This window comes from Mastacembelus armatus, chromosome 1 (assembly GCF_900324485.2).
Source record: "Mastacembelus armatus chromosome 1, fMasArm1.2, whole genome shotgun sequence".
In the NCBI taxonomy this organism is placed as follows: Eukaryota; Metazoa; Chordata; class Actinopteri; order Synbranchiformes; family Mastacembelidae; genus Mastacembelus; species Mastacembelus armatus.
In genome coordinates this window covers 20,306,707-20,318,677 of record NC_046633.1, presented here as the reverse complement: position 1 = coordinate 20,318,677, position 11,971 = coordinate 20,306,707, and the positions used below count along the sequence as shown (strand labels likewise).

The 11,971-nt window shown below is 38.3% G+C and overlaps 1 protein-coding gene across 1 annotated transcript; it reads left to right on the top strand.

Moving 5' to 3' along the window:
• Positions 1-1,228: 1,228 nt before the first annotated feature.
• On the top strand, positions 1,229-11,312 carry cxcl12b (chemokine (C-X-C motif) ligand 12b (stromal cell-derived factor 1)). Its single transcript, XM_026304254.1, has 4 exons — positions 1,229-1,382; positions 3,826-3,943; positions 8,335-8,418; positions 10,410-11,312. The coding sequence occupies exons 1-4, from the start codon at positions 1,316-1,318 to the stop codon at positions 10,447-10,449; spliced, it is 309 nt and encodes a 102-aa protein (XP_026160039.1). The 5' UTR covers positions 1,229-1,315; the 3' UTR covers positions 10,450-11,312.
• The last annotated feature ends 659 nt before the right edge of the window (positions 11,313-11,971 follow it).

The following is an 11,971-nucleotide window of genomic DNA, read 5'->3' as shown; positions in this document are numbered from 1 at the left end:
ACTTGTGATGGTGGTATGGGGCTACAGAGTGGGGGGGGGGGTTGAATCACCTCCAACATGTCGGACAGTGAAGGCGTCAAGTTCTGGCATGAAGACCAGTTTCAGTTTTCAGGGCCAGAGTGAAAGCAGACTAAAACATGGATAATTGTATGCATGTTTTCAGACACACATGCACAGACATGTTCTAACTGCACTGCAACATCTGCACACACATCTGTGTCCTCTTAAATTGTTGCTCACTGTTTTAGTCCATTTTAAATGAAGTTGGAAGATCTCCATCAGATCACCAGTTTAAATGCTTCAGAAACATCTGAGACCTTACATCATCTGTAGTAGTAGAACTAAGAGAAATGCTTTGGCTCAGCAAGATTATAGTAAAATCAGAAGTTAATTATGGATAATTTTATTGCAGTAGCCCATCAGAGACATTTCCATTTCTTGGTGAAAGATAAAAGAAATGCCCAGACTCACAGTGGTCTGTCACAAGTGCATTTTCAACACAGCTTCACTGTTCTCCTGTTAATGGTGCAAATTTGAAGTCCAAATGTTTCTTTAATTGTTTTATCACAGTGGAAAATGTAAGGCCAGAGGAGTCCAATAAAGAAATAAGCCAGTCATTATGGATGGGAGCTGAGCCAGATGACAGGGAGTCAGCAAGTTAAGATAAAATGAAAGAGAGACACAGCAAAAGAGATGAGGGGAGAGAGAGAGTTAGAGAGAGGAGTCTGGGTCTGAGCAAACAATAACACAATGCAACAATATTAGTTGAACAGCAGGGAGCTCTGGCTCTGAAAATAGTCTTTGAGTGACTGGTGTGTGTGTGTGTGTGTGTGTGTGTCTGTGTGTGTCTGTGTGTGTCTGTGGTAAGTGGAAAGAAGAAGCAAAAAAAAATGCACCAAAAAGTGGAAAACGAGGAAAGAAAGAAACCTACACAGATGTCAGGATACAAAAAATATAGAAACAATAAAAAATGGAGATCGACAAAAGGGAGGACGACTAAAAAAGGCAGACAAGTGAAAGAAAATAGAGAAAGAAAGAGGAATAATTCCCCTCAGACTTTCTCCTTGAGTCCCAGCCAACACATTTACAATCGAGGAAATCTCGACTGACTCCTTCTCCTCCCCTCCCCTCCTCTCATGTGGAGACCCCCCTCCTCCTTCCTGAGAAAGTGGGACTCCCTCTCCCCTCACTCTCTCTCCCCTCTGAAGATTTAACACAGCGAGAGCGGAGCTGGCGGTCACAGTTGTGCCCTGGATTGTAGCAGAGTGAGAGAGAGAGAGAGAGCAGCCCTCCTGCAGCCTGTTAGCCCACCACCATGGATGTCAAACTGCTGGCACTGATGGCTCTGCTGGCCGTGGCCACACACACACCAACATCCAAAGGTGAGTCCAAAAGAAAGATGGAAAACTGAGTGTTTTAGGAAGTTTTGACAGATTTCTGCTCAAGGAGATTTTGCTATTTCATATGTTTTGGACAGAACAGGGATTTTGCTGCTTAGATGGTCTCGATCCATATGATGCTGCCATTTGCATTATATTAACACTGGCTATGTAAAATGTATTAATGTTAAATATTTTAGTAAATCTCAACTAAAGAAAACACTCAGATTTTGATGCTTGATACATTATTTGTTGTTGCAGACTAGAACTATACCCAACACATAAAATCAACCTGCAACAGTTTTGACATGAATTGATTAATTGTTTCTTTTCCAAAGAAATGTTCAAGAAGGGATTTTTTTACTGGTTTTCCTCTGTCTTTGGGCTTTGGACTGTTGATCACAGAAAACAAACAAATTGAAGATGTCAGTCAGGTGTGAAAAAATATGAATTGTGATATTTTATAAGTAAAAACAATTGAACAATCAAAGAATACAAACAAAGAATAATCTGCAGCGTTATCAATGATGAAAAAAATAATTCATTCCAGTCCTTGTTTGTTGATTAAAAAGTTAAATTTGAGAAAAGAAAAGAATTGCAGATTTTCTAGTCATTATTATATTCAGTGTGTTGGCCTAAGATGCTTCATGTATGAGTGATGAAGAGCAGTTCTGATCCCACATGTTCACCTTGGTAGGGGACAAATCAGGGTGTTGAGTCGACTGGCCTGTGTTATGCCAATCTTATTGTTTTGGCCCTAGTTAGACCCCTAATTGCATATTAAAGAGTTGGGTCTAAATATGTGTATTTTTCTTTTCTCTTTGCTTTCTTTTAATTAGTTTCCAATTAGGGCTCAACAATGCAGTGATGATAGCAGTGGACGCTCGCTTCTAGCCCTGGTGAATAATGATCCCTTAGTTTGCATGAGAAAAGACACTGAATGGGTGTGAATCATTAGGCTGATATTACTGAGGATTTAGCCATTTGTGGCAGGACATTTGTTGTTGCATTATAAACATGCATATGAATAGGAATAAATTGAACCCTAAAACAAAGGTCAGCAGGTCACACTTGATGCAACTGATTTGAGTAATTTGGGTGATTTTCTGGGTAGGAAATGATTTATACAGAGAATGAGTGGTTGGAATTTAAAAAACCTCTGCACAATCTACTCTGTGAGCTTTTATAATTTCTTGGCACGTGTTTATTTGTAAGGTCTTTCTCCTCTTTTCACTGACTTTTACAACTATAGTAAATACTGTAGTATAAAATACAGAAGTATAAGTTGTAGTTTAAAAGGCAAAAAAGTACAAGATTACATTGAATTAGTAATTGCATGCATTTGTTCTGCACTGGGGTGATTTGTAGTTATTTTAAGAATGTACTTGAGGTGATTTCCACACAGGCTGCTGATTCTGTCTGAGACACAGAGTGCTTTTTCATGACAGAGGAGAATATTGGACACTGAATGTTGAGGACCCTTCTCCTTTATAGTGGCCTGGATGAATGCTCCAGGAGTGAAAAGCTAAAATTCTGCATGTGTGTATGTGTGAGTGAGAGAGAACGTGGTCAGAGAGGGCTAATCTCTTTTTAATGAACATGTTGTTCAGAGCAATAGCAGGTAAACTCATACGTTTCCCAGCTTTTTAAAGACTTGTTACAGTAGATTAAACATGCTTTTAATTAGTCTGTTGAGGGAAGTGATCCCTAAATTCTGAAATATAGAGTTATTTAACAGAAAATCTAGGCAGATTACTATATAGCAGTCACATTATGTGCTATTTAACAACACAATGATTAAAACAAATTCAGTTAATTGTTTAAATTACCAGAAACAACTTGTTCAACAAGCTTAAGACATGATCAAGCCTTTTAGATCAGGATTAGATTTCAGTCTCGTATGGTGTGTATAATGTATAGAGGTTGTGAGGGTGTGTGTGTATACTTATGAACATATGTGTGGTCCTCACATTCAGACACAATAGCCTGTCTGAAGGTTACGACTTAGCTTTAGGGTTTTAGAATTAGAGTTAGGGTTAATGTTAGTTTAGGGTTAGGTTTTTAGTTGAGATGGTTCAGGTTAGCTTAAGGCACACACACACACACACACACACACACACACCCACACTCAAATGTGCGTACATTTGAGTGTGGGTGTCCAAGTGTCTGACTGCTCCTCTTCCTACAAAGGTTCATTGTTAAGCTCTTCTTGCACTCGTACTAATATGAAACAAGAATGAAGAGCTACACATCTTGGTCCATGGATCTTAAAGCTACTAACTTCAATCATGAATAGTTTAACTTAATAAATGTTGTTGCCTATTCAATATATTGTTTACTGGGTGTTGCATTGATAACCGAAGAGCCTCATCATGTCAGTGAATAACTCAAATCACACTATTGCACAGTGAAGTTAACGTTTCTGTCATTTGTTCTTGCCTTGCAGCAAAGCCTATCAGTCTGGTAGAGCGGTGCTGGTGTCGGTCCACCCTCAGCACAGTCCCACAGCGCTCCATCAAAGAACTCAAGTTCCTCCATACACCGAACTGCCCCTTCCAAGTCATGTAAGTAAACAAGTCTAAGCAACTGCAGTGATTACCTTGCAGAAATGCTTTTCCTAATGTGACCATCTGATGGTCATTTAAATGATGTAGCTTGTTTGAGTTAATTTTTTTCAGTGTTGGTGTATTATAATGAATTTTAATCACTGTGCTGATGAAAGACACATCTGTTTTTTAAAAGTGAAGTCAAGCTTCTGGTATCCAGCAGTCCTTTGGCATGTTTCCTTAGATGTGCTAAAACCTTGTGCTGCAAAAACAAAAGACCATAGCCCTTTTTCCATAAGCAAAATGAAAAGACCCAGTCCAATTCCCTAACAGATCAGTTTTAGAGGCTTATTGTTTTACCGTAATACTCATGCATTGATATAAAACACCCAACTGGTTGGTGACAGTTTGTGGCCGATACTGGTTTGGTCCATTCTAGTCTGGACGTAATGCTCCTGGATTATATAGCTACACTGCTACACTGCTGTGTCTCGCCCCAAACATATTTATTTTAAAATGTTAATTTAGTAGGAATAAAAGGTATTTATAAGAAAATTTCAACAGATATCTGCTACACAAATGCCCCAGTCATTAAAATTCTTAATGAAACTGCAAACAAATTATATTACATATAAGAAATAATTCCATCAAACTATTGATTTGAATTCATAATTAATGTAGAAAATTACATCCAACAAGAAACTTAATTTTTATATAGTGAACATCAGAAATAATTTTTTAAAAATGTAAAAAACTACATGAACACAAACCCTGGAATATTACATGTAAGATTTAAGGAAAGGAAATACAGATAATCAACAGTTTCCCTGTAAAATACACTGAAAATGGCCATCAAATCTAATCATCTGATAATGAAACATCACTATATTAGAAGCAAAGCAGTAACTTTATTGACCTGTAAGGACTTTTTAATTTAATGTCCTCTATTTCTCCCTTTCCATGTTTTTTGGAATATACATCCAAAGAGAAAAAATCAAAACTAGAAATGTGCTTTTACACTAATTAAGTTAATAAATGAAGTGTAAGTGCATAATGTATGGTGTTAATATCCTTGTATTCTTTCCTGCATAAGAGGTCTGAGTTTAAAACAACATGATCCACTCAAAAAGAGGAAAGCTGTAACAACCGGAGCTTGGGGTGGGGACATTGATGTTTTGTAAAGGAAGCAATAATTAAGGGTCAAAGTGATTACCTTTGTATTTATGTTGACCCCGTGTCCCTTATCCACACTTTTTTTGATTTCCCGGCTCGAACCGCCAAGTAACATTGACTATAATGTCAGTGGTCTGAAACACATTAACAAAAAAAGCCTCATTGATTCGTTCGCTATAGAGAACAGGATGGCAGAAGCCTCACAGCCAAAAGGCTAAAAGGCTGTGGGGCTCCTGCCAAAAAGGAGGAGGGGGGCTGGTGAATGAATGACAAAAGGTCACAGAGGATACACAGTGCTCCAGCCGGGCCACAAACTCTAACCTCTCTGCAAAAAACTGCCAAGAAGTCATTCAGTCGAGGAGCCCGTAGAGCGCTGCTTCGATATCTCAATTGAGGCAGATGAAAGAAAGCCAGTAACACTATACCCTGTCCTCTCCCAACCCTCCGCCGCCTCGTGTCCCACTATGTACCCTCATCTATCCCCCCTACCAGCATGCTGTTGGTATTAACTTGCTGTGAAGTAATTACTACCTGCTGCTTGAGGAACTCCGGCCCTCAAATTCCAGCCAAGTCAATTAGGGTTGAGGCTCTCGGTCATACAGACAAGCAGACAGATAAACAGGATGAAGGGAGACACTTCAAAACAGCACAGAGCTTCTGAGCGGATGAGCTGGCCAGCCCTAATAAAATAAAAGAGGAGGGAAAGAAGGGGACATCCCTGGAGGAAAAGCAAACACAGATCCAGTTACTGAGCTGTTCAGCATATAGTGTGAGGGATTTGGGGCTGATGCTTGAACTGATGTTCCTGAACTGCTCTTTTTAAGTTTAGGGGCCATTTGTTAATTTGCTCGTGTGTGCGCATCTAAATGGGGTGAGGAATAGAGAAGGTGGCAGGGTAAAGGGGTTACAGGGGTGAAGGAGAAATTGAATAAGAGCACAGTGGAGCAAGTTGAGGCACAGAGGAATGTGTTTAATTTGCAGAGTTGTGTGATAAAGAGATCGAGGGAAAAGAAAGATGAGCAGTGAGGCACTACACCTCTGAGTTGTTAACTCTCATATACAACCTTCTGCCACGGAGGTGTGAGACCAACACGTTTGGAACGGGCAAGAACTCGATGCCCGTCCACCCCCCCACCTCCTGCTCTGTTTGTCCCACTGGACCAAAACTCACCCTGTCTGATAAGAACAAATATTTGGCTGAGCTATCCATCAACAGGTTGGCCATCACTTACAAGCCCACTCACTGTCTGTGACTGCAGAGGTGCAAATCAAAAAGTGTAATGCATCCTGACAACTGATCAGCACATAAGTCTTAAAATTGAAGTAGCTGTAAAAAAAACAGTTTAATGTGTGTATGCAGTATACAGTATACATTAGGTCAGTCCTAAAATAACAGCACTGAGATAGCAGTGGAAATAGTGAATGTGAAATGCTGTTTTAAAATTGCCTCAACTAACCCTTTGATAACTAACCTTTGATAGTTATTTTAGCTGTTTTACCAAGTACAATGTCCATATCCTGCAATAAAAAGGCCTGTGGTATTGACTAAAAATTAATTCGTTAAATCATAAAAATCATCATCAAACTGAGCCTTTAAAAACTTTTAGACCAGGCAAGTCTAAACAAAATGCTTTTGCTCTTCACATAAACTGAGTTAAGCTGTTTCTGTGCAGCGTAGAGACGGCTTTACAAGGTCTAGGCTACAGCGTAATCTGCGGTGTGAGCCTCCCTGCCAGCTGTCCCTGAGTGGAAACAGAGAGTTGTGATTTTTCACCACTGACCAGAGGCTGACAGCCTGTTGTGTGTAGTAATCCTTGGGTGTTCAGCCTGGATGTGTTGCAGGATGTGCTGAGGTTTTAGAGCTTAGCTTAGGTGTGAGGGGTTTCTGCACTTAGCCTCATAAACAGTGTCAGATATTATGCTGACATATTGTGCTCATTTCAAAGTCACCCTGCTTTGTTTTATTTCATGTTATGATACACACCAAAAAACATGGGTTCTTTTTTTGGTTAGAAATAATATAGACTGGCTGATGTTACATTAAGCATTTTTTTTTCCCTCTTGACATTAAAGGTGACAGCTTGTTAGAAACAGTAATCCTCTGCTCCTAACCTGAAGGTGTCGAAAGATGATCTGGGCTTTGCAGAGATTAGAGCTTTTTTAAGTGCACTGTAAAAAAATGTCATTAGTGTGATTTATAAGCAACAAGGAACATTAAAGACATATGGGTTTAGTTTGATATGCAACATCTTCCGCATTATCTCATCAACTATTACAATTATCCACCAAAACATGTATTTAGGTCCTATGGTAATCTCAAGAAATGTAAATGTTTTTAATAGCACCTTTAAGAGTGCATGTTTACTGCAAATTGCCTATATTGTACATTTCTGCCCATTGTTATCTAAATCATCAACTAGAGTGAATAGTAAGAAGCTTTTCTCCTTCACAGATTTAACACTTCGTGCACCAATCTGTTTAAAGTTGCTCATGAGAAGTATCACATCACAAGTGTGAGCATGAAATTCTGAAATTTGTGACGGTGCATTGAAGGTCACTACAATAACTGACAGCGCTAACCAGCAGCTATGTTCACATTATACATCTGACAGCTCTCATGTTTGTTTTGTTGTTAGGTTGATGATTACCAGTACTTTACAGAGATGGTCAAATGTCTGATCAAAATATTCCCGTATGGCCTTATAACCCCCAAGCAAGTTCTAAGTATTTATAAGTTCATTTATTGGGCACTGACTTAAGCCGAAACTGCTGGATTCCTAGAAGGTGGGAAATAAACTTCCAAAATTAAATTTTGGAAAAATAAATATGTATCATATAATAAATATTGCAAAACCACTTTTAAAGGTAATAATCTGTCTGTGAGGTCTCGTCACATTTTGAGCAAACACAGAGATAATAAGATACACACAATCTCTGCACAATACACCACCACCGAATGTTTAGCTGCAAAGGAAGCCCAGAGTTGGAGACATTCTCCAGTACCTCATGTCCTCAAAACTGATTGATTATATGTGAATTTGGATCAGACTCAAACATTTTGCTGCTTCTTCATCTCTGTGACTTCTATTTTGTGTAAACATCAGTAGGTGAACATAGAAATTGTAAGAGCAAATGTAAATCTGCAAGTTAAAAATGTCACACAAAACAAGTTAATACATTCTGGACATTTTATCAAAACATCTTCAGAGTCAAATTCTACTTTCTTTCTCCCGCAGTGCCAAGCTGAAGAACAACCGGGAGGTTTGCATCAACCCAGAGACCAAGTGGCTGCAGCAGTACTTAAAGAACGCCATTCACAAGTAAGAACAACCTCCTCACTCTCGTTGCTCAAAATGAAATACAGCGCTCGTCTCCACTGAGTTTAGAGTTTGAAGAGAAGAAATAAACCATCGTGGCCAAAGTGGCCATTTCTCAGTTTCCTGCTGACATTTAACCAGTGAAAACAGTGACATGGTTGATGAGTTATTATCTGTGAAATAATTAGCATCACGTAAAGATAGTCATAAATCTAATGCTGCTGTTTCTGTGTCCTTCTTTCTCATAAGCATGTGTGTGAGACTTCAGCCAAGACGAATCAAATGTACAAGTGATCATCAATTTTACCCTCTCATTATGTTATAACATTTTTGTTTTACTTCTAAAAAGTATTTTACACATCATTTTTATCACTGATATCAGTGACATGGTTGTTCAGGTTGTGGGAGAAAGTTTTCATTGTAACCTCAATATGTCTGATGATTCTTCTCACTAAGCTGCATGTCTGCTTCTTAAAACACCACAAACTGGGTGCACAATGTAAAAACAAATAATTTCAGAGAATTTCCGAGATATGTATAGTTTATTGTGCTAATAAAGTCTGCACGAATACTGTTTACGTGTTCGTAAGTGTTAAATGTAGTCTTATCACGAGAGTCATCACAGTTCGTTGAAGCTGGCATGTAGCAGAGCAGCAAACAGTCCGTCAGACACAGAAAACACAGCTCTTCATATTCAAACTCTTGTATGTGTCTCAGTGAATAGTGTGTGCAGAAAGCAGGCAGGGCAGTTCTCATTTTAACATTTGAGGTTATTGAATGAGGTGTCTATGCAAAAAAAAAACATGAAAATGAGTCAAACTGCAGGTACAGGGTTTAGCATAAGAAGTGTTAAGTGATTTGTACTTGTACTTTACACGGGCTGAGAATGGGAGTCATGAATGAACATAATGAATGAAACTAAAAGCTCCACCTGTTTACACCAAAGCCATGTGTTGAACATGTAGAAAAACAGAAATTGCAGACAAAATATTTTTTCCAGGTCTGTAACACCTTGTGACCTTCTTTCTTTCTTATTTTAATTATTTATGCAGGAAATGGTTGTTGTTGGATGTTCTTTGTCACCAGCACCCTTTTTAATGTTGAGTACACTATATATAAATTACACTTATAGCCCATGATGTCCACCTTTCAAAACTGTTTGCCAACACCTGAGGCCCAGAACATATTCATGACCTGTCCTATGCATAGCATGCAAGCCCTTGTCACCTGTGCCCAGCTGCACATTCATATCCTCTGTTAGAAAAAATGTGCACATTTCATCAATGCTGCCTGGAATATATTCCCTGGCAGCAGTTTTTCAAGTGAATGTATTGCGTGCCGGTTGGTCAGAGGGGAGGTCAGGAACTACTTATGGGGAAGTTTGTGGGAATATTGTCAATAAATTGCAACTCATGCAGAAAAGTTATTGCTACTACTGATATATAATTGTAGATGAAATTATAACATTGTTAATCCTGATGCATTAATGCAAAAGCAGCACTTTACTATTGTAGCTGTTCAGAGTGGAGCTAGTTTTAGTAAATACTGTAGTAAGATCTAGCTTAGTCTTGTAGGTCCCAACCAAACCCAAGAGTCAGGCCATGTCAAAGGGTCACAAGACAAATCCAAGGGGCTATAAACTGATTAGTGTAACTGATCATTAGTTATTGTAAGTTAGAAATGTGCCATATGTTTTCAATTTTATCAAACTTCTATCCATAAAGAGAACAACTGGCTATATGAAATGTAGTAGACTAAAAGCATAAAGTAGTATAAAATGGAAATACAAAAAGCAAAGCACAACTATCTCACACCTGAAAGTAACTTCTAGTATTCCACAACCTGTAGTTGGTCAGACTGACCATCCGTACTGTACTGTACATACATTTTTAAGTCCTTTAACTGCAGGTACTCCATATTGTTTGTTCATTCATTTAGCTTTATAACAATAATATTATCAGTCTAATGAATTACTTATGTGAATCTCCCTACAGGGTGAAGAAATCCAGAAGACGCACTAATAAGAAAAACTAAACACAAGGGAGGACACGTAAACATGCTGTATGTACTCTGTCCACCTCCATGGACCACTAGCAGAACCAGCACTTCCCTGCCAAACCATGCTGTCCCCAGCACCACCACCACTACCCCTGGATGCTCTCACAGTCACTTTCCACCTGCCACTTTAGCATTAAGTGCAATTACACTTTGGGATGACAAGACACAGAGACATATACGTGTGTGAGTGCTGGGTGATGAAGAGAACAAGAGAGTATGTATGTATTTGAATGTGTTTCACATAAACTAACCCCTGTGTGTGTGTGTGTGTGTGTGTGTGTGTGTGTGTTGCATTTTTTTTAGCATTTTTTGCTAATACAACTATAAAGTTAAAATTAAAGCTTTCTGTCTCACATTCAAGGATTTGTGGGTAATGCTACTGTTACTTCACTTCCTGTCACAGTGAGACGCTCACCTAGATTCGTTTTGGCAAACTGAAGGAGCCTCAGAAAGGCCTTCACCTATTGAAAATGATTAGTTATATTTACAAAAATAGACTAAACTTTCACATTTTTCAAAAATACCAAATTCTCCTTTTTATTGTTGATTTTATGTTCATTAAAACATTACTTGGGATGATGGTGTTGTGAAAACACTGACGGGTCTTGAAGCAGATGCAGAGGCTGATGTACCACAAGCCTTGCACTGTTATGCTGAGCTGGCTACAGAACAAAGCAGAACCGCTATGCTATGGTGCTACGTATTCTGTATAAAGGGTCAGAGCCTCTATGACTTCTATGAAACACAATTATATTTTCCACAAAATAGTTAAAGCGCTGTTGTTGAGGTCTGAAGTGTCAGATGAAAGGGAAAGATAATGTTATGCTAAGGCCATGCTGTGCTGATAAAGACGGTAAAGAAATGACTGAAACACTTATCAATGCAGCTTTTTTATTGATTAACCTATCAGGAAACAGACCAAATGTTTTAATACAGTGAAACATGCATGAAGAAAACTGTGGACCTTAAAAGCTGTTTGAGTTATTGTTAGAAAAAGGTAGAAAATCATTGAGTCTGAATTATTTTTTTACTCCTTGATAAAGGGAGTGTGGGAATGTGTATGCCACGATAGCTGAGTAAATTAAATGCAGTATTTTCATACCAACACCGATCCTTGGTAGGAATGAAAAGCTAATAAATTCTCACATAAAACGGCAGAATGATAAATGTAACGAAGGGAATGTTCACAGTGGCAAAAGGAAAGTTTCTGATGGATCCTTTTTTGTATTTGAGCCACTTTATTATCAGATGTGTCTTTTATATGTAATTCTTTTATTTTTATATCATGTATAATCTCACTAAATGTCTTTTTAATGCAATGTACAGTAAGCAGTAGCTACTAAATGAAGGTTATTCCGTAAAGTGTGAGAAACTATTATATTCCATTTTTATTTCATTTTCATTTTGGCCATATTTGAAGTACATGTAAGAGTTGGTTTGAAAATATGTTATACACAGTATGCAACACATTCATGAAACACTCCTACTATCTATTTTT